Source organism: Protomyctophum parallelum (assembly GCF_964188405.1).
Source record: "Protomyctophum parallelum genome assembly, chromosome: 11".
In the NCBI taxonomy this organism is placed as follows: Eukaryota; Metazoa; Chordata; class Actinopteri; order Myctophiformes; family Myctophidae; genus Protomyctophum; species Protomyctophum parallelum.
The window spans coordinates 12,751,698-12,776,000 of NC_139707.1; the positions used below are offsets into that span (position 1 = coordinate 12,751,698).

The 24,303-nt window shown below is 44.8% G+C and overlaps 1 protein-coding gene across 1 annotated transcript in view; it reads left to right on the plus strand.

Annotated features, from left to right (window-relative positions):
• pms1 (PMS1 homolog 1, mismatch repair system component) overlaps nt 1–24,303 on the plus strand; it is a 39,026-nt gene that overhangs the window by 14,229 nt on the left and 494 nt on the right. Inside the window, exons 8-18 of the mRNA XM_083777306.1 lie at nt 1,725–1,841; nt 5,597–5,719; nt 7,168–7,329; nt 8,347–8,799; nt 9,509–9,794; nt 10,750–10,996; nt 19,535–19,593; nt 19,967–20,081; nt 20,636–20,983; nt 21,525–21,658; nt 23,470–23,627. Coding sequence (XP_083633432.1) covers nt 1,725–1,841; nt 5,597–5,719; nt 7,168–7,329; nt 8,347–8,799; nt 9,509–9,794; nt 10,750–10,996; nt 19,535–19,593; nt 19,967–20,081; nt 20,636–20,983; nt 21,525–21,658; nt 23,470–23,627 — 2,202 coding nt within the window. The remainder of the gene's footprint in view (nt 1–1,724; nt 1,842–5,596; nt 5,720–7,167; nt 7,330–8,346; nt 8,800–9,508; nt 9,795–10,749; nt 10,997–19,534; nt 19,594–19,966; nt 20,082–20,635; nt 20,984–21,524; nt 21,659–23,469; nt 23,628–24,303) is intronic.

A 24,303-nucleotide genomic window follows, 5' to 3' on the forward strand; every position in this document is an offset into this window, starting at 1 on the left:
GTAGCAGCGATCCGTTTTCCACGCCACGCCAAGACGTGTGTGTGTGTTAGAGGAGCGGACGTACGGACGCGCGTGCTCCGGGCCGCGCTGCGCGAGCTGCACATGCTTTCAGAATTCAACACCCGGGCAGGGAGTTATGTATACTGTATACTCAGCCCCCCCCCCCACACCCCCGCACGCACACACACACACACACACACACACACACACACACGCACACACACACACACACACACACACTGTTTTAAAAAAAATGATCCACATTTTTCTCATTCTTTTCTTGGAAGATATACGATCTACACAGATCGGCTACATGTACGTACGTATGTAATATAGGCTCAAAGTGGTTAAGTGATTTGCTTAGGGGACCCCCTGGGACCCGTCACCCCCTCAACAATGTACAATGTAGTCATTTAGCAGACGCTCTTAATCCAGAGCGATTTACTGTACAGAACAACACATGGTAATACATCAAATACATAGAAAAGTCATACGTAAGCTAATAATGTAACAGTGGAATATCTATATAATGAAAATCTCCGTATACGCTAAAGAGTGCTATGTCTACATAAAATGCTATCTGAGTTAGATAAGTACAGCCTTCGCATATATATACGCCATAAGGTCATCGAGGCTAGGGCAAGTACTACAGGCTAAAATTGAGTCTGAAGAGGTGGGTTTTCAGACTACGGCAGGAGATTGGGAGTGAATTTGCAGTTCTGATTTGCATTCCATAGTGTTGGAGCCAGAAGGGAGAAAAAGTTTGGGGACGTGTGGAGCGTTGCCCCAGCATTTTCTTTAGTGAATGTTCTTCCAGCTTCCCTGCGTTGGCTGATCCCCGGGGCCGGGGGGCTCCCCAGACTCCCCACTAGGTGACTATCACTAGGTGATAGATCACCGATCCGCAGGCCTAGAGTTCAGGGTGACATGCTGGGTGACACTCAGCACAAAGGACACACTCCTGGCTCTGAAAATAATGCGTCCTGGTTGTGTTGTCTCCACCAGCCGAAGGCATCCAGGGGAGAGTATGTTTTGCATCTCCGGCACACACACTCCCTGGATGCCAACGATGAACCTGTTCCCCACATTTTCCAGAACGGGCTGTCCACTAGGAGGACAACTTTTGTAACCCTTTTTTGTTAAACCTTTTTGTAACTACTCTAGATTTTGTCCAGCAAATCGTTACACAGTATCTCTATAGTCATGTGCTCAAGACGGATCTCTCCGATATTTCATATTCCATCCTAATTGGCTAAATCTTTCACGCACTTTCCTACTAGGCTGAAGGAATATATCCCACCCTTTACACATTGGCCTGTTATATCAGATCATCCAATTGCCATCCAACCTGTATAATATAGCGCCACCAGGAGGCCACAACCTGACCTGGCCTGGTGGAGACCTTTGCCCCGATGGGCACTTTTCCTAGTTTGGTATCACGTTTGTCTGTTATTTCAGACAATCTTGCATACTTAACCTTGTCTTACATACTTACCTTTGCTTACCTACTTACCTTGTCTAGCATACTTAACTTTGTCTTGTATATAAACAGTATATAAACAAGAACAAAACAAAAAACTACATGATTAGAATACTTGGTTATCTACAGTACATGATTAGAGAAAAGAAGATATGCATACTTACCTTGTCTTGCATACTTGCCTTGTCTTACATACTTATCTTGTCTTACATACTTAACCTTGTCTTGCATACTTAACTTCCAGGTGGTGGCTTGGCAGAAAGCCAGAGTGCCCGATCACAGAAGTGCCCTCCTGGTCACGCTGGGTTCCAGCGCCGTGGCCAACCTTGTGCCCTGTCACCACCAGCAACTACACCCACAGGTACGTAACACCATCAGGAACTACACCCACAGGTATGTAACACCATCAGGAACTACACCCACAGGTATGTAACACCATCAGGAACTACACCCACAGGTACGTAACACCATCAGGAACTACACCCACAGGTATGTAACACCATCAGGAACTACACCCACCACAGGTACGTAACACCATCAGGAACTACACCCACCACAGGTACGTAACACCATCAGGAACTACACCCACCACAGGTACGTAACACCATCAGGAACTACACCCACAGGTATGTAACACCATCAGGAACTACACCCACAGGTATGTAACACCATCAGGAACTACACCCACAGGTATGTAACACCATCAGGAACTACACCCACCACAGGTACGTAACACCATCAGGAACTACACCCACCACAGGTACGTAACACCATCAGGAACTACACCCACCACAGGTACGTAACACCATCAGGAACTACACCCACAGGTATGTAACACCATCAGGAACTACACCCACAGGTATGTAACACCATCAGGAACTACACCCACAGGTAAGTAACACCATCAGGAACTACACCCACAGGTACGTAACACCTTCAGGAACTACACCCACCACAGGTACGTAACACCTTCAAGAACTACACCCACCACAGGTACGTAACACCTTCAAGAACTACACCCACCACAGGTACGTAACACCATCAGGAACTACACCCACCACAGGTACGTAACACCATCAGGAACTACACCCACAGGTAGGTAACACCATCAGGAACTACACCCACAGGTAGGTAACACCATCAGGAACTACACCCACAGGTACGTAACACCTTCAAGAACTACACCCACAGGTACGTAACACCATCAGGAACTACACCCACAGGTAGGTAACACCATCAGGAACTACACCCACAGGTAGGTAACACCATCAGGAACTACACCCACAGGTACGTAACACCATCAGGAACTACACCCACAGGTAGGTAACACCATCAGGAACTACACCCACAGGTAGGTAACACCATCAGGAACTACACCCACAGGTATGTAACACCATCAGGAACTACACCCACAGGTACGTAACACCAGTGTTGATTTTGTTGACTAACACGTCGACTACCGAAGAATGTGACACTCGGTTTCTTTCTTTTTTTCTTTTGTTGCAACAAGACAACGCACATCCATCCCGTGGCCTATAGGGCATACAGTACATGGGCAACTGGTGGCCCGGGGGCCATATTTAAATGTTATTGTCTTTTTGTGTCCAATGTAGTTATGTTTAATAACAGTTCATAAAGTTAACTATAATTATAACTAAATGCATTTTAAATTCAATAAAAAACTAGGTTACTTTTCAGGTTTCCAATTCAAATATAGCCCTCTGGAGTGAGTGTGGAAATATATTGGCCCTCGCCATCGTCAAAGTTGCCCACCCCTGCTCCAGGCTATGGGGTCTGAAAGTCTGTGACTTTCTGCACGTGCATTTCGTTTGTAAACAAACTGGCAGGGAGACATGTGGAAAATCCAGTGGATTATTTCTAACCTATACACAACATACAGTATATCCATATTTTAGCGTGATGATTAAGTTTAAAACAAGTAATACACTGTCTGGATGTCATCTTGAATTTGATTAAAACGGATTAGTTCTTTAATCAAAACCAGCTGTGGAGGAGGTCAAATGAAGCATGGGAATCAAACTGGTGAGCTTCATTACTTGCGATGTTATCAGTCAGGTGCTACGATGCGTATGTCCGGGGCCAGCATATGTTATGACGTCATATGCTGGTTCGAAGCTAATAATTGACTTTTGATTTAAAAACACACATAAATGAGAATTTGACCATGTTTTGGCATCCATTGTTAGGTATGCCCATATGATGACCACGGATATGGTCTAAACGTGTGAATTAATATCAGAATTTGGGTACATTATTGATTACTTAATTTAATTACTTCAGTCTATTCGTAGCTTAAAGACTATTAACATTTCATTGTCTTTTCTTATTTCCAATGTTTGTAGGTTAAGATAAACATTGGTTAAGATAGGTTAAGATATGGTTATGGTTAAGTATAACTAAATGCATTTGAAATTGAATAAAAATGTTACTTTTCAGGATTCCAATAAAAAAAATATTGCAATTTAAATAATAGCAAAAATAGCCGATCTACAAGCTCAAAACGTGTCCCACTGCGATGCATTTTGAGCTTGCAGATCGGCTATTCTTTTGCTAAAATAGAAGTAGGGCATTAGAAGAAAAACTAAAGTTAAAATACGGAGATAAGTGGTTTTGGACCCTCTGGAGTTAGTGTGTAAATATAGTGGCCCTCTCTCCACCATTAAAGTGGCCCACCCCTGCCCTGTAGGGGGCCAAAGGTGCCCTCTGTGTGCCGTGTGCCTCTCGTAAAAGTGACCCTAATGAGCTTTAAATGCACATGTTGCTCCCGAACCTCAAAACGGCAACGCTTCTATTAACTTCATTGGCTTGATTGCGTCTCGCTGTTAATAACGAGGTCTGCGAGGGGGGGGGGGGGGGGGGGGGGGGTCTCTTTAACTATGAGTCTGAAGAATCATAGTTTTCCATAATTTCAGACTATAGCCGTCCGTCGTTCGTCTGCTGTTTTTTTGTTCTTATTTTTTAACAAGTAGTTGACATCATAACAGTTTAACGGTTTAATTTTCTGTTGAGTCATCTTACTTACTGGCCTGGGAGTCAACTCTCTCTCTCTCTCTCTCTCTCTCTCTCTCTCCCCGTCATCTTGTTACTGGCCTGGGAGTCAACTCTCTCTCTCTCTCTCTCTCTCTCTCTCTCTCTCTCTCTCTCCCCGTCATCTTGTTACTGGCCCGGTAGTCAACTCTCTCCCCCTCTCTCTCTCTTTCTCTCTCTCCCCGAGCCCTTTGCTTCTCGAGCCCCAAGGCAAGTCATGCCGAGACGAGGCAAATGTAATGACAGCGGTGGCTTTTTGCCCCATCGTGCTGCGTACGTGCGGGGCAGCGGGAGTCCTCCTCGTGTGCTAAATGTCACCGTGTGGAAATCAGCGTGCCTTCTCAAAAGGTCCATAAAGATTACACACTTTATTGCTCCGTGGTGCGCACGAGAAGCCAAGTGTGTGTTTCAGTGACCTCACAGACATGAACTCAGGACATAAAGCTAGACCGCTAATGGTCCCATTGGGGGGGGGGGGGGGGGGGGGGGGGGGGGTTCAGCTTCAACCAGATGATGGCATGGCTGCTCAGATGGTCATGGTTTTTTTCCTGAAGGGCCAAGACTATGTTTTGTAAGCCTGTCATCTTTGTATGAGAAATACAATTAAATGTAAAAGTGCACTTCTATTGTCTGTCACAGCACATGTGGCTACCGGGGGAAGGGGGGGGGGACTTTTTTCCAGTGACCCACATGTGCGTTCCTCGGCCACGTGCACACGCAGACAGCATTAACGCAGAATGAATTTCTTCACCTCAATTACTTCCAAAAAACCTGAACTTTGTACATTCATTGGATCTTCTGTAGTCTGGAGTTTTCTCTAGGGTTTGGAAGTCTTTCTTGAGCTGCAATAAAAACAGGCAAAACAGTGAAAACAGTGACATCTGCTGGCAAATCCCATTGACATATATGGGATTTTCACAAACCGCAGGAAACTCAGAGCACCTGTTTGAGCCAGAAAACCCCACACCACAGAAAATCTACTGAATGTTAAAAGTTGTTAACTTTTAAGTTAACAACTAGTTAACTAAAAACTTTTATGTATATATTTATTATTTTCCTTCCTTCTAGATTTCTTTGGAGGGGTTTTTCCCCAAGCCCGGGGCAGACTACATCTCTAGCAGCTCCACCAGCCCCGACAGAACCTTCCTGTTCATCAACGCCAGACCGGTGCACAACAAAGATATCATGAAGGTACTGGTACATAGATCATCCACTCAAAGATATCATGAAGGTACAGAGATCATCCCCTCAAAGATATCATGAGAGTACAGAGATCATCCACTCAAAGATATCATGAAGGTACAGAGATCATCCACTCAAAGATATCACGAGGGTACAGAGATCATCCACTCAAAGAGATCATGAAGGTACAGATATCATCCACTCAAAGATATCATGAAGGTACAGAGATCATCCATTCAAAGATATCATGAAAGTACAGAGATCATCCACTCAAAGTTATCATGTAGGTACAAAGATCAGTCGGGCGAGCCCAAACCCAATCTGCCTGGGTGACGGCAGATTGCTGGGCGAGCGCTGGAACTTTGGCATGGGGGGGGGGGGTCACATCAACATAATATGGAATGAATTATATACTGGCCATATATGGAGCGTGTACATGGTGAGTGTACAGGGTTTGATGAGGTCAGATCAACAATTGAGGTGCTGGCCAACTCCATATTTGCAGATCTGGGTGATTATCCAGTCTTCTCTATGTATGGTCCTCCAGGGTTAGATGAGGTCAGTGTCGTGATCTTCATAAATGGAGATGCCCATATGTGGAGGTGTTAAGGGTCTCCATGATGTCACGTGATGTCACAAGGTCAGATCCATATATGGAGATCTAAGGGTCTCCATGATTGCAAGAGATGTCACGGGGCATGATGGATTGGCAACCATATATGTGACCAGATTTGACTGAGAGCCTGCCATCGTGCAAACTCCAGCTTTTCACCAAACTTATAGTTTTTTTCCCCAAAATGAGTTAATAGCACAGGCAGACTCTTCACATACTAGAGCATGTCTAAACTAAGTGTCAGAGCTAAAATCGACATATAAATATGAAATACATGCTTAAACATGTAGCTAGGTGTAATGTTACTCTATAATCTCCAAAACTGGTGGGTCAAACTGAACAACCAATTTGAAGCTATGATTCCCTGCTTTCATGTGAAATGAAAAAATCCAATGGCAGTCCCTCAGTCAAATTTAGTCGCATATGGAGATGTGACGGACATACGTGATTTGCAGGATGTCATAGTCCTTTGGTCGCAATCAGAACATTAAATACAACATACTTTTACATTAAAAGATCGTGAAAATGTGGTGCAAATATATATTATTTCACAGCAAACGTCTTTAACTCATATCTTTGCTTCTGGGGGGGGGTGGGGGGGAGGGTCCCTGGAGCAACATATTTTCAGATGGGGGTCGGCGGCCAAATACATATAATGTTTGCGGTCCTTCACATGAAATAGTTTGAGAACCACTGACCCAGAAACATCATTTTTCAAAAGAAAAAAAATGTGATTTGGGGAAGACATTTTGTAGAGTCTGTTCTCTGGTCTAAATGTTGTTCTGTTTCCTCCTCATGTGGTGAACGCACCGCGCTGCCACCTGGTGGACACTGCGTCCATCAGCTGGTGCGCCAGCTCTACCTGGCCCAGTACGCCCAGCAGGGGGCGACGTCGTCGTCGTCCGGCCGTTACCCCGCCCCCCTGGTGCTGATGGTGACCGTCCCGCCCTGCTCCCTGGACGTCAATCTGACCCCCGACAAGACCCAGGTCCTTCTACATGACAAGGTACTGACCCTTGACCCTGGAGGTCAATCTGACCCCCGACAAGACCCAGGTCCTTCTACACAACAAGGTACTGACCTTTGACCCTGGAGGTCAACCTGACCCCCGACAAGACCCAGGTCCTTCTACACAACAAGGTACTGACCTTTGACCCTGGAGGTCAACCTGACCCCCGACAAGACCCAGGTGCTTCTACACAACAAGGTACTGACCTTTGACCCTGGAGGTCAACCTGACCCCCGACAAGACCCAGGTCCTTCTACACAACAAGGTACTGACCTTTGACCCTGGAGGTCAACCTGACCCCCGACAAGACCCAGGTGCTTCTACACAACAAGGTACTGACCTTTGACCCTGGAGGTCAACCTGACCCCTGACAAGACCCAGGTCCTTCTACACAACAAGGTACTGACCTTTGACCCTGGAGGTCAACCTGACCCCTGACAAGACCCAGGTCCTTCTACACAACAAGGTACTGACCTTTGACCCTGGAGGTCAACCTGACCCCCGACAAGACCCAGGTGCTTCTACACAACAAGGTACTGACCTTTTGACCCTGGAGGTCAACCTGACCCCCGGCAAGTCCTGGGTCCTTCTAGGGCAGGGTTCCCCAATAGGCGGCCCGCGGGCCATTTGCGGCCCCTGGAAGATTTTTTTTTGTTTGCATGTCAAACTGGGCATCCTTTTCAAATGGGTCTTGCCCTGAAAATGAATTTTCAGGCAAATTGACCAATGACAAAGCTTCTGGGAAAATCTTTGAATGCAGATTGTGGCCCCTAGATGTGCCACAGAGACTAAATGTTTTTGTGGAGTGTTTTACCCATTGCTGGCTGTCTGAATACCAACGAATATATAAATAAAAAGGTCATTAAAATTTGTATATATTATTGCGTATAGCAGCTTTAAGTTGTGTAGCACTGGTCTACAGCAATGAGCGGAACACAGATCTGTCCTCTTATCTCTTAGTTGCACCGTTTTAGCGGAGCTTCACTTCAACAACTGTGCGTGTGTGTCCTTCAGGAAGCCGTGCTGACAGCAGTGGAGGCCATGCTGGTTTCTCTGTACGGCTACCGATCTGCCGAAGCCGAACCCCCCGACGCCTCGTCCTCCGCAGAACACAACAGATCTCCCGAAACCGAAGCCGCCGACGCCTCCTCCGCAGACCACAACAGGAGGAGCTCGGAGGACGGAGAGCCTTTCAGCCACGACGCCCCCCACCACCTGCCCCTGTCCACAGACAACAGCGTCCCGCGCGGGGGGGCACGGAGTGGACAGAGGGACGGCGTCCCGCGCGGGGAGGACAGTGTCCCGTCCCCTCGCTCGGACAGCGTCCGGGGGGAATTTGGGGGGCCACTGAGTGGACAGAGGGACAGCATCCCGTCTGCGGCAACACATACCTCTGCTAATAGCAGCTCCTCCTCGTCCGTATCGGAGGACTGGGTCGTCAACTCGTTCGATGCTTCTCTCCTGAACGTAAGTATAAGGCCGTCATCGCGTCACACTTACTTTCAAGTGTAGCGATATTGAATGGAAAAGTATCGTATTGATACAATCGATTTTTTGCATTGCAAAACCATACGACACACACAGTCAGTGTTGCCGTTTACATTTCGATATACTTTGATTCTTGAAATTAAAATCGATTACACCCCTATGTTGGATGTATTACCGTGTGTTGTTGTTGCTTACTATGTGGCTCTGGGTTGAGACGCAAGGGGCTCTAATTTCGTCCATGCTAAACGCCTTATCCCTAAACTTCTTTGCCTCTTTTTCTTTCTCGTGTCAATGTTAGGGCATTCACTTCTAGTAATTTTTACTTTAACTACCTAAAAAATAAATACAAAATAAATATTTGTACATTTAAAAACTGTGTACATTGGTGTAACTATAATCTACCTGATCTTAAGGCCTACAATTTTTGTCTCATCAACTAGTCAACTAGTACCAACAAGGTTGACTAGTGGATTTACTAGTCGACTAGTAATAGGCTATGGACCCCCATTTAATGACATTTCTATCTAGAACTCCCAATTTATATCGTAAAATCAATGTTAATTTAACTCTGAGTCTGAGAGTGCACAAATGGAACTTTGGGAACCACTCGTTTAGGGGTTTAGCATGGACTGGAAATAGAGCCCGTTATGCTAAACGCTTGCGCTGTAAATTGTAACCGTGACGACAGCCCTGCTCGAACGACGGTGCCGACACTGCGGCCACCGACCACCCAGAATGCAGTTGGGCGGCGAACAGACTGGCAGACGACGACCCCAACGAGTGGGTACAGAACCACCCGGGCCCAGAAGAAGTGCCCGGAGAGCGCCAGCCCTCTGCCGAGACGTGGAGTGCGGGCACTGCCTTGTCGGACCCTGCGTCTGGGAAGCCCCTCCAACCCGTCAGAGTCCACCGACCCGTCTCCGCAAGCCACTGCCACGACACGACTGTTACCACAACGGAGCTTGCAGCATCACGTAAGTCCTGTCGCAGTTATCACGCCATCGCCTGGTCGCGATTAGCTCTTCGCTAAGTCCCTCCCCAGCCCGTCCTTGTCCAATAGGCTCGTTAGCAACGTTTTCTAAGTCCCTCCCTAACCCGTCCTTGTCCAATAGGCTTGTTAGCAACGTTTACTAAGTCCCTCCCCAACCCGTCCTTGTCCAATAGGCTCGTTAGCAACGTTTACTAAGTCCCTCCCCAACCCGTCCTTGTCCAATAGGCTCGTTAGCAACGGTTACTAAGTCCCTCCCCAACCCGTCCTTGTCCAATAGGCTCTTTAGCAACTGTTACTAAGAGAGTAGACATTGGCAAGCTTTTCCTTCTCTGTTGAGATGCGTGTTAACTCACTCCATGCCACATGACGCCTTATGATGCCTATCCCTTAAATGACAGGGATTCTCCATATAAATAATCGATCAATTCAGTAGCAAAAGCTTCAAAATGTCTAGTCAATGTCTAGATCTAGTCAACCAAGCCTACAGTAGACTATGCACTGGACAAATGTGCATGACATTTTTTCAAAAAACTAGAAATACGAGGCAATGTTAGAGAAACAGTATCCAACTCAATCAACTTCAACTACCGTCCAATCTGAGTTTTCATGTCATTTTCAACGGTTTAAACTATATTGAAACTGTTCCGATTGGCCCGCTGTCGCATTCATTCGATCATCATGTTCTTAATCATCCTACAGATTTTGTCCGAACATCACGCAAAGCAGTTTGGTACACAATATCTGTGTCTTGAAGACGGATCTGTTAAATTTTTGAGGGAGCCCTAGTCCCTCCTATATTCAGCTATTCACCCCTCACTTCACACGGGTGTAAAAAGGCTAAACTAAAAAAAGGACATTTTCATTTTAGTTTCTATTGATTTGATTTGATTTGATTTGTTCTCTCTATCTCTCTCTCTCTCTCACGCTCTCTCTCTCAGCGGAGGTCGGAGGTCAGAGGCTGGAGGACAGAAAGACCCCCAACATGGTGACGGAGAAGCGGGGCTCCCTGACGGCGTACCACCTGATCAGCCAGCGCGCCACCAGGGCGGCGCTGTCCCCACAGGGGCTGTTCGACAGGGAGGCGCGGGCGAGCGTCCTCGCCGACGCGCCCTCCGCCAGCCCGCATGAGGTCGGCGCCGAGGTCAGCCGCCGGTGGGAGAGCCTCGGCGACGCCGAGCGCCACAAGTGAGTAATGCTGGTGGAAAGTAGCTAAGTAATTTTACATAAGTCCAATTTTGAGGTATTTGTACTCTTTACTTGAGCATTTCCAATACTTCACTATATCTCGTATCCGAATATTGTACTTTTACTCCACGTAACATACATTAACCACTTCACGGCCCTGAGTAGAGCCCTATATGCACCCATAGGGGCCTCAGAGGAGCCTGAGCACTAGGGGTAGACAATAAAATTGATTCTGCGATTAAATATTCACGATTATTAATCGATTCACGGATGTCAAAAATCGGTTATTTAATTGTTTTGTTTTTTTAATAACACTTGTGCTGCGAAGTGAGAGGTGCTCTTATCTTCATATTTGCATGCTCAATCATTTCCGTGGTGTGTGCGCACACACACACACACACACACACACACATGCACACGCACAAAATAATTGAGAACCGATGGGCGTAAGTGTGTTTCCAGACCATCGACTCCCGAACATTAACCCATTTAGGACTGAGACCAGATTCCACAAAACGTCTTCTAAATCATGGCAGTTTTCTGAAAAAACCTGTTTCTATATCGGTGGTTCTCAAACATTTTCATGTCAAGGACCGCCAGAAATGATATGTAATGCCACTGACCCCCCCATCTGTTTGTTTCAGGGGACCACGACAAGAAGCAAAGATTTGAGTTAAAACGTTCACTATGAAGGAATATACATTCACAGATTTGCGCACACATTATCAGGATTTTTTTCTTCCAATTTTTTTCCTAGAAGCTTTGTCATTGGTCAATTTGCCTGTCTACTTCCTGATTGACATGACAAAGCTTCTAGGAACATCTTTGAATGCGGATTGTGGCCCCTAGATGTGTCACAGAGACTAAATTTTTTGGGGGGAGCGTTTTAATCATTGCTTATTATTATTATTATTATTATTATTGTTTATAGCAGCTTTAAAGCACCAAAATGGGTTCCCGTCCTGAACGTGTTAACCCATTCTGGGCGGGAACCCCCTTTTGGTGTTTTCAAGCATTATTTATACTTCAGCTATTGAAAAATAGCAGACCTACAAGCTCATAAGAGCTTGTAGGTCTGCTATTTTTTTTAAATCGTGAAAAAATATATATGTTTCAGAGCAAACGTTTTTAACTCAAATCTTTGCGTCTGGGAGGGTCCCCTGGAACAACACATTTTCAGATGGAGCTCCGTGGCCAAATTAAGATCATTCTGGGGGTCCTTGACATGAAAAAGGTTGAGAACCACTGACGTAGAAACATGAGATTCTTCAGGATTTAGAAGACATTTTGTAGAATCGTCCTCAGGTCAAAATGGGTTAATGTTTCCACTTTGTGTTATTCACATGGTAGAGAGATTGAGAGGACGTGGGGACGAGGGGGGGGGGGGGGCTGTCATTTGCATGTGTAAAACACAGCCTGGTAATGTAGTTGATGTGAGCTATTTTCCACAGACGACTGACTCCTAAATATGAGACGAAGGTAGTCAATAATTTTTCCACCATTAAACAAAAAAATAAACATCAGCTCCTCATGAAGCTCAGTGAAATATCTCCCATGTTTCCAAAGTGTCAGTGGTGAAAAGTAACGAAGTATGTTTTACTTAAGTACTGCACTTTTAGGTACTTTTACTTAATTGAGTATTGTCCATCTAGAACAACAGGGCTGCATGGCCACATAATAATAATGAGAAGAAGAAGAAGAAGATCTAGAAAGGTCGCAATTTTGAAGTGTGGTTGCCGCAGTCGCGTACATAGGCCCCTCCCACTAATAGTGTCAGCCAATTACAATATCACGTTTTGTTATGGACGCCATTAAAATTACATTTTGGTGTATTTAATACCTTTTCATAAGCCACTGAATGCATTGTATGGTGTAGTCCGACCTACAGTCACCAATAACATTGTATGGTGTAGTCCTACAGGAGTCACCAATAACATTGTATGGTGTAGTCCTACAGGAGTCACCAATAACATTGTATGGTGTAGTCCTACAGGAGTCACCAATAACATTGTATAGTGTAGTCCTACAGGAGTCACCAATAACATTGTATGGTGTAGTCCTACAGTCACCAATAACATTGTATGGTGTAGTCCTACAGGAGTCACCAATAACATTGTATGGTGTAGTCCTACAGTCACCAATAACATTGTATGGTGTAGTCCTACAGGAGTCACCAATAACATTGTATGGTGTAGTCCTACAGTCACCAATAACATTGTATGGTGTAGTCCTACAGGAGTCACCAATAACATTGTATGGTGTAGTCCTACAGTCACCAATAACATTGTATGGTGTAGTCCTACAGGAGTCACCAATAACATGGTATGGTGTAGTCCGACCTACAGTCACCAATAATATTGTATGGTGTAGTCCTACAGGAGTCACCAATAACATTGTATGGTGTAGTCCTACAGGAGTCACCAATAACATTGTATGGTGTAGTCCTACAGTCACCAATAACATTGTATGGTGTAGTCCTACAGTCACCAATAACATTGTATGGTGTAGTCCTACAGGAGTCACCAATAACATTGTATGGTGTAGCCCTACAGGAGTCACCAATAATATTGTATGGTGTAGTCCTACAGGAGTCACCAATAACATTGTATGGTGTAGTCCTACAGTCACCAATAACATTGTATGGTGTAGTCCTACAGGAGTCACCAATAACATTGTATGGTGTAGTCCTACAGGAGTCACCAATAACATTGTATGGTGTAGTCCTACAGTCACCAATAACATTGTATGGTGTAGTCCTACAGGAGTCACCAATAACATTGTATGGTGTAGTCCTACAGGAGTCACCAATAACATTGTATGGTGTAGTCCTACAGGAGTCACCAATAACATTGTATGGTGTAGTCCTACAGGAGTCACCAATAACATTGTATGGTGTAGTCCTACAGTCACCAATAACATTGTATGGTGTAGTCCTACAGGAGTCACCAATAACATTGTATGGTGTAGCCCTACAGGAGTCACCAATAACATTGTATGGTGTAGTCCTACAGGAGTCACCAATAATATTGTATGGTGTAGTCCTACAGTCACCAATAACATTGTATGGTGTAGTCCTACAGGAGTCACCAATAACATTGTATGGTGTAGCCCTACAGGAGTCACCAATAACATTGTATGGTGTAGTCCTACAGTCACCAATAACATTGTATGGTGTAGTCCTACAGGAGTCACCAATAATATTGTATGGTGTAGTCCTACAGGAGTCACCAATAACATTGTATGGTGTAGTCCTACAGGAGTCACCAATAACATTGTATGGTGTAGTCCTACAGTCACCAATAACATGGTATGGTGTAGTCCGACCTACAGTCACCAATAATATTGTATGGTGTAGTCCTACAGGAGTCACCAATAACATTGTATAGTGTAGTCCTACAGGAGTCACCAATAATATTGTATGGTGTAGTCCTACAGTCACCAATAACATTGTATGGTGTAGTCCGACCTACAGTCACCAATAACATTGTATGGTGTAGTCCTACAGGAGTCACCAATAACATTGTATGGTGTAGTCCTACAGGAGTCACCAATAACATTGTATGGTGTAGTCCTACAGGAGTCACCAATAACATTGTATGGTGTAGTCCTACAGGAGTCACCAATAATATTGTATGGTGTAGTCCTACAGGAGTCACCAATAACATTGTATGGTGTAGTCCTACAGTCACCAATAACATTGTATGGTGTAGTCCTACAGGAGTCACCAATAACATTGTATGGTGTAGTCCTACAGGAGTCACCAATAACATTGTATGGTGTAGTCCGACCTACAGTCACCAATAATATTGTATGGTGTAGTCCTACAGGAGTCACCAATAACATTGTATAGTGTAGTCCTACAGGAGTCACCAATAATATTGTATGGTGTAGTCCTACAGGAGTCACCAATAACATTGTATGGTGTAGTCCTACAGGAGTCACCAATAACATTGTATGGTGTAGTCCTACAGTCACCAATAACATGGTATGGTGTAGTCCTACAGGAGTCACCAATAACATTGTATGGTGTAGTCCTACAGTCACCAATAACATGGTATGGTGTAGTCCGACCTACAGTCACCAATAATATTGTATGGTGTAGTCCTACAGGAGTCACCAATAACATTGTATGGTGTAGTCCTACAGGAGTCACCAATAACATTGTATGGTGTAGTCCTACAGTCACCAATAACATTGTATGGTGTAGTCCTACAGTCACCAATAACATTGTATGGTGTAGTCCTACAGGAGTCACCAATAACATTGTATGGTGTAGCCCTACAGGAGTCACCAATAATATTGTATGGTGTAGTCCTACAGGAGTCACCAATAACATTGTATGGTGTAGTCCTACAGTCACCAATAACATTGTATGGTGTAGTCCTACAGGAGTCACCAATAACATTGTATGGTGTAGTCCTACAGGAGTCACCAATAACATTGTATGGTGTAGTCCTACAGTCACCAATAACATTGTATGGTGTAGTCCTACAGGAGTCACCAATAACATTGTATGGTGTAGTCCTACAGGAGTCACCAATAACATTGTATGGTGTAGTCCTACAGTCACCAATAACATTGTATGGTGTAGTCCTACAGGAGTCACCAATAACATTGTATGGTGTAGCCCTACAGGAGTCACCAATAACATTGTATGGTGTAGTCCTACAGGAGTCACCAATAATATTGTATGGTGTAGTCCTACAGTCACCAATAACATTGTATGGTGTAGTCCTACAGGAGTCACCAATAACATTGTATGGTGTAGCCCTACAGGAGTCACCAATAACATTGTATGGTGTAGTCCTACAGTCACCAATAACATTGTATGGTGTAGTCCTACAGGAGTCACCAATAATATTGTATGGTGTAGTCCTACAGGAGTCACCAATAACATTGTATGGTGTAGTCCTACAGGAGTCACCAATAACATTGTATGGTGTAGTCCTACAGGAGTCACCAATAACATTGTATGGTGTAGTCCGACCTACAGTCACCAATAATATTGTATGGTGTAGTCCTACAGGAGTCACCAATAACATTGTATAGTGTAGTCCTACAGGAGTCACCAATAACATTGTATGGTGTAGTCCTACAGGAGTCACCAATAACATTGTATAGTGTAGTCCTACAGGAGTCACCAATAATATTGTATGGTGTAGTCCTACAGTCACCAATAACATTGTATGGTGTAGTCCGACCTACAGTCACCAATAACATTGTATGGTGTAGTCCTACAGGAGTCACCAATAACATTGTATGGTGTATTCCTACAGGAGTCACCAATAACATTGTATGGTGTAGTCCTACAGGAGTCACCAATAACATTGTATGGTGTAGTCCTACAGGAGTCACCAATAATATTGTATGGTGTAGTCCTACAGGAGTCACCAATAACATTGTATAGTGTAGTCCTACAGGAGTCACCAATAATATTGTATGGTGTAGTCCTACAGTCACCAATAACATTGTATGGTGTAGTCCGACCTACAGTCACCAATAACATTGTATGGTGTAGTCCTACAGGAGTCACCAATAACATTGTATGGTGTATTCCTACAGGAGTCACCAATAACATTGTATGGTGTAGTCCTACAGGAGTCACCAATAACATTGTATGGTGTAGTCCTACAGGAGTCACCAATAACATTGTATGGTGTAGTCCTACAGGAGTCACCAATAACATTGTATGGTGTAGTCCTACAGTCACCAATAACATTGTATGGTGTAGTCCTACAGGAGTCACCAATAACATTGTATGGTGTAGTCCTACAGTCACCAATAACATTGTATGGTGTAGTCCTACAGGAGTCACCAATAACATTGTATGGTGTAGTCCTACAGTCACCAATAACATTGTATGGTGTAGTCCTACAGGAGTCACCAATAACATTGTATGGTGTAGTCCTACAGGAGTCACCAATAACATTGTATGGTGTAGTCCGACCTACAGTCACCAATAATATTGTATGGTGTAGTCCTACAGGAGTCACCAATAACATTGTATGGTGTAGTCCTACAGGAGTCACCAATAACATTGTATGGTGTAGTCCTACAGGAGTCACCAATAACATTGTATGGTGTAGTCCTACAGGAGTCACCAATAACATTGTATGGTGTAGTCCTACAGGAGTCACCAATAACATTGTATGGTGTAGTCCTACAGTCACCAATAACATTGTATGGTGTAGTCCTACAGGAGTCACCAATAACATTGTATGGTGTAGTCCTACAGTCACCAATAACATTGTATGGTGTAGTCCTACAGGAGTCACCAATAACATTGTATGGTGTAGTCCTACAGTCACCAATAACATTGTATGGTGTAGTCCTACAGTCACCAATAACATGGTATGGTGTAGTCCTACAGGAGTCACCAATAACATTGTATGGTGTAGTCCTACAGTCACCAATAACATGGTATGGTGTAGTCCGACCTACAGTCACCAATAATATTGTATGGTGTAGTCCTACAGGAGTCACCAATAACATTGTATAGTGTAGTCCTACAGGAGTCACCAATAATATTGTATGGTGTAGTCCTACAGGAGTCACCAATAACATTGTATGGTGTAGTCCTACAGGAGTCACCAATAACATTGTATGGTGTAGTCCTACAGGAGTCACCAATAACATGGTATGGTGTAGTCCTACAGTCACCAATAACATTGTATGGTGTAGCCCTACAGGAGTCACCAATAACATTGTATGGTGTAGTCCTACAGTCACCAATAACATTGTATGGTGTAGTCCTACAGGAGTCACCAATAACATTGTATGGTGTAGTCCTACAGGAGTCACCAATAACATTGTATGGTGTAGTCCTACAGGAGTCACCAATAACATTGTATGGTGTAGTCCTACAGTCACCAATAACATTGTATGGTGTAGTCTTACAGTCACCAATAACATTGTATGGTGTAGTCCTAGCCATTGAGTTATAAGTATACTTCCGGCAGTCCTCCGGGTGCTTCAAAACGCCACTGAGCAACTTCCACTGAAACTTCTTCCACTTCTTCCACTTCTTCCACTGAAATGAAATGGCTCCGGTTCGGTCTCTATCCTTGTATTACTCTATGGCATACACTGCACGGGGCAACATTATTTTCGTAGATCAAATAGATCAAAAGTGACCGAATGAGCGCGAGTGGCCGAGATTTGGAGTATCGGGCTTTGGTCAGAGAATCGTATCTTTAAAATACGGTATGCGGTCGTTACACTAAAAAAAACACAAACCCAATTATCATAATTAGCTTCATCATGGAATAAGGTCATATACACTGAAACGCTTCAAGCCAATTATCTTAGATTGCTGCCGTACCAATTTAAAGTAATTTAGCCCGTTTAGACCTTTACGTCAAAATTAAAAAAGAATCTTCTTGACCGTTTTCAGAAATAATATGTTTCTATATCAGTGGTGCTCAATATTTCATGTCAAGGATCCCCAGAATTATCTGTAATTGTCAACCGACCCCCATCTGAAAATTTGTTGTTCCAGGGACGCCCCCCAGAAACAACGATTTGAGTAAAAAACGTTCGCTCTAAAATAATATAATATATATATTCAAAGATTTGCGCCGTACACATTTTCCTGATTAAAAAGAAATAGCAGATCACCGAGCACCGAGTGCAGCACTATGAGCTTGTAGATCTGCTGTTTTTCAATAGCTAAAGTAGAACAGAATGCTTTAACCCATTCTGAACGGGCACCCATTTTGGTGTTGGCATCATGTTATGCTTTAGCTATTGAAAAATAGCAGATCTACAAGCTCATATCGCGCCACCGAGTGGCGCGATACGAGCTTGTAGGTCTGCTATTTTTGAAAAAAATCGAAGAACGACTGACATTTTTTGAATCTGATCTCAGGTCAGAATGGGTTAATCAGACCAGTGTGTGTCCAGTGGAAACCTCGTGTGAATCTGATCTCAGGTCAGAATGGGTTAAAACACCAAAAAGGGGGTTTTCCGCCCGAAATGGGTTAAGGGTGGAAAATGCTGTATCAGCAGCAGCAGAACTCACTCATCAGGGGGCTTATATAAGGTATGGAGGGAGCGTATGGAAAGAACACATCTGTTGGGAATACACACACACACACACACACACACGTCCCTGCATGTGTCTTTAAAACGTGAAATAAGATGGGCCAAATATTTGGCTTCCTAGCTCTCAGTGCATGCTGTTAAGTGGCGTTGCACTCATGCACACACACGCACACACACACACGCACACACACACACACACACACACACACACACACCAGTTAACCCGACAGGTCAGTCGGAGGGCGGGGGGGAGGTCGGGGTGGGGGGGGGCAGGAGATCATTTTAAATGCTGGATATTCCAGTAATAGTGTGGAAAGAGAGCTGTAATTAATTATGTCATAATTTGGCATTTTCTCATAAACAATAAACATGTTTTATGCTTTCGACCTCTCCATCGTGTTGCTGTTGTCGTCGCAGTCGTTTATTCACTCTGTACATTCGGTGTGTGTGTGTGTGTGTGTGTGCGCGTACGTGCGTGCATGTGCGTGCGTGCAGGTATGAGGAGAAAGCCAAACAACAGCAGGAGCAGCAGCGCAACAAGATGCTCTCACCAGGTACAAATAATACCCTATATTTTTATACCCTACATTTCACAAGTTCAAACTGTGTACACAATATTTTGAAAATAGCCCATCTACAAGCTCACAATGCGTTGCAACGCGACAATTGTGAGCTGGTAGATCTGCTATTTTCAAAAGATTGTGTACACAGTTTGAACTTGTGAAATGGGACATTCTGCAATATGAATACTTTTACTTTTAGTACCTTAAGAACATTTTGATGCCGATACTTTTGTACTTTTACTCAAGTACATTTTCAATTCCGTACTTTTACTTGTAACGAAGTAGTTCTAAATTGCAGTATTGGTACTTTTACTTGAGTAAAACAATTGAGTACTTTTTCCACCACTGCCTATATCCCTGACAGGAGGCCTGGGTCAGGGTGACCCCCGGGGTCAGCGGAGGGGCGTGGCCTCTCAGGGAGCCAAGCGCAAAGCCCCGTCCAATCACCAGCAGCTACTGGACGAGCTCTTCAACCAGAGGTTGGTGTTCATTATAGATCGGTTTTACTGTTAGTTCTATTTTTTTATACTTTTTGTCAAGTGCACGATTTAAAAAAGGCCAATTTAAGTAGGCCTATTGTATAATAAAAATAAATAAATACATTAAAAAATAATTATATATATATATATATATATATATATATATATATATATACTGTATATGCATGGCTTGGTTGAATGCTTGATTCTGATTGGTTCAATCGCTGAATTCAGCTGTGTGTTATTTCTGGATAATGACCACTCCGCTCTATAACAGACCGTTGGCTAATCAACACCAGCTTTGACCAATGCCTGCCTCAGAGCATTGGTCAAATCTTTGAATATATATTCTTTCAAGCCAGTTACTAAAAACTAAAACTATGGGCATTTTGTCTATGATTTCAGTTAGTTTTAGTTAGTTTTGTTAACACCCAATACAGTTTCAGTTAGTTATCGTTATATTATTATTATTATTATTCTTTTTAATATATTTTTATTTTGTTCTGTTTTTTAGTTGTGGTTGTCATCTCATTAGTGTCCGTTCACCTCTTCAGCAGCGCACCGAAGAAGAGCAGGAAGCCTTCTGACGACGCCGCCGCCGCCAAGCCCTGCCGGCCCCTCCCCTTCAACATGGCCGACCTCAGGCTGAGGCACGGCCGCCTCTGGTCGTCCCAGAGTGCTGGGGCCTTCCCCGCTAACCCCCCGCCTCGGGGCGGCGGCATCCGCCTGGTGGAGCGCCTCTGCGCCGTGTCTCAGAGCGCCTGGCTGCTGCTGCGTGGCGGCCGCAGCCTTGCGCTGGTGAACCCGTGCCGCGTGGAAGAGGCCCTGCTCTTCCGGAGGCTCCTGGAGGAGAACGTGCTCCCCGCCGTGAGCCTGCCCCACCCCGTCACCCTGACAGACAGGTGAGCCTGCCCCACCCCGTCACCCTGACAGACAGGTGAGCCTGCCCCACCCCGTCACCCTGACAGACAGGTGAGCCTGCCCCACCCCGTCACCCTGACAGACAGGTGAGCCTGCCCCACCCCGTCACCCTGACAGACAGGTGAGGTACTGCAGTGTCCTCTGGGGGGTAGAGTTTACACATTGTGGGTGTGTTTCCTCCAGTGTCCTCTGGGGGGTAGAGTTTACACATTGTGGGTGTGTTTCCTCCAGTGTCTTCTTGGGGGGCAGAGTTTACACATTGTGGGTGTGTTTCCTCCAGTGTCCTCTGGGGGGTAGAGTTTACACATTGTGGGTGTGTTTCCTCCAGTGTCTTCTTGGGGGGCAGAGTTTACACATTGTGGGTGTGTTTCCTCCAGTGTCCTCTGGGAGGCAGAGTTTACACATTGTGAGTGTGTTTCCTCCAGTGTCCTCTTGGGGGGCAGAGTTCAGTCATTGTGGGTGTGTTTCCTCCAGTGTCCTCTGGGGCGTAGAGTTTACACATTGTGGGTGTGTTTCCTCCAGTGTCCTGGGGGGGGCAGAGTTGTGGCGGGCGCTGTGCACCATGCAGAAGTCGGATCGCTGCGACGCGGACGGACGACGTTCGTTCTGCGATCCCAGGCTGGTCGCCAACGGCTTCACCGTCATGGAATGTCCAGGTAGCTGCCTGCACTCACACGCACGCATGCACGCACACATACACTTGTTAACCCATTTTGACCTGGGAACGATTCTACAAATGTCTTCTAAATCGTGACAGTTTTCTGAAAAAGCTATGTTTCTATGTCAGTCGTTCTTTGATTTTTCAAAAATAGCAGACCTACAATAGGAGCTTTTAGATCTGCTATTTTTCAATAGCTAAAGTATAACATAATGCTAACACCATCAGGGGTTCCTGAACAAAATGGGTGTGTCCTTGATTGCCACCACTCTCCAACCAGGGGCCCGTTCCACAAAACTTGGATTAGAGATTAAGCCGGGATTTAACAGATATCCTGGCTTAATATATCCTGGATCAGCGATTAACCGGTTTCATGTAAACTGGTTAATCTTGCCAGATTAATTTAACCAGTTAACCTGGATATGTTGAGGCTTGATTCGGTTTCATGACAGTGATGCTACATTAGTTACCATGGAAACTAATGCTTTGGATTTAGCCTGCTCCGGACCAGGCTAACAGCCAGGTTTAACCTAATCATGATGTCTTTACTGTTCATTAAGCAGTCAAACTGATCACAAATCAATGATGTTTTCCACACTTATTTTTATCGGTCTGCATTACTAATGCAGACCTAATTTAAGCACTATATAATTTAAGCACTATATAAAATCAAAGAACCAAAATATATAGGCTGCACAACATCATGGCAGCTTGTGAGCTTGTAGATCAGCTGCTTTTGGTGAATGTTCCCCAGAATTGGTTTGCTGCCGTGCAAGTGCACGGTTAAGAAGAATTATTATATTATATTATATATATATTTTTTTTTTTGTAAAAGTGAAAACCACTAAATATTACCATTACTCATTGTTTTACAACAAAAAAAGCCAACCTTGCGGTCCAGCTAGGAGGACCGCCTGGGCCCCGCCGTTCACCACCAGATGCGTGGATACATGCGATAGATGGATAGATGCGATACATCCTAACAATTTCACCAGAAGAACACAAAATATTATGCTGCGGAAACATCCCAACAATTTCAGTCAATCTCTGGACTCTGGACCCCATCCACGAACTCACTCAGCTCAGTTAGTTTTCCAGAGTCATTTGTCAGAGCTGTGAGTTGTGTGCTGTGCTGCGCTGCGTGCATGCGTGTGTGCGCTGCGTGTGCGTGCGTGTGTGTGTGTGCGTGTGCATCCATTCGTCACGGACAGACAGAGGAGTTCCTCCGCTGCGGAGCAGAGCCATCATTCTCCGTCTCCCTGCGTGACAGCTTCCTCCCCGTCGAGGCCCCGTCGAGGCCCTTGTAACAGCCATTTAACACTCCATTTGGAACGCCACAGTGTTTGACTTGGGTCGCCCCGTCCGTCCGTCCGTACGGGCGCGAGCCTCGATGTTTATTCATTATGAGTTCCTGGAGTTAGTGATGGCGTCTGGAGTGTATTAACCCATTTAGACCGCTAATTTAGACCCTGAGGAAGCATCCGTGTCGCCACTAATAGCTTTTAACCACTTTAATTAACCATTATTTTAAACTGTAGCTATTGGAAAAATACAATATTTAAAAAAATCATGACTCGTGCAAATCTTTGAATATATGGTATTTCACAGCGAACGTTTATATTATTATAATTATAATTATACAGATAATTCCGGGGCTCCTTGACACCAATATTAGTTTGAGAACTACTGATTTTAGGATTTTCAGAAAACTGCCAGGATACAGAAGAATTGTGTGTAGAACTCCAGGTCTAAATGTGTTAATCGTGGTGGCGTGTGATTTCTTTGGCACCGTTTCTTTGGCCCGTGCAGCCGACGGCCATCTGGAGGTGACGGCCATGGCCGACTGCGTGCCGTTCGTGGGCCTGGAAGACCTGAGGGAGATCGTGAGCGTCGTCCAGCGCTCGGGGAGCGCCGCGCGGGGAGCGCTGCGTGACTGCAGGCCGCTCAAAGTCACCAACTACCTGCAGGTGCTTTTCTTCTTCTGGTACCACGTAATACTGTATGTACAGCACCTCTAAAAGCTCCACGACAATGCTCCAGACATGCCAAATCAAACTGGGTTCAGGCTACTATACTTGGCCTAAACTCCCAGAACCCCAACCTTAAAAGGAGAATGCCATGCTAAGGCTTTCTTAGCCTGACCCAGAGCGAGACATTTCTCGTCTAGAGGGGCGGGTCGCGCCTCAGAAATGCGCGCACCCTGATTGGATCTCATCGATCTGTCCGTCACCCCCGGCCCCTCCTCTCCCCCCTAGTGCAGCGCTACGTCACATCATTTAGAGCGACGCCCACCCGGAAGGGTTGACTCCCACTTTTAGACTTGTTCAGCCCACGGCTTTTTCCAGGCTTTCATCTTTCGCGCAGACGAAATGAAAGCCTGGCTATCGAGGCTAAGGCTTTCTTACCTTTATTTGTAGTAGTTACGTCCCGTTTTCTTGGGTGGTGAAAAGAGGACTATCTGCAAGTGTCCACCTGTAATGACATTCTAAATGCCACGTTGGAAGTGGGTTTTGGGCGGGAACCCCTTTTGGTGTTTTAAACATTATGTTATAATGTAGCTTTATAAGCTCGCGCTACGAGCTTGTAGGTCTGCTATTTTTGAAAAATGGTGAAAATCTGGCACAAATCTTTGAATATATATTC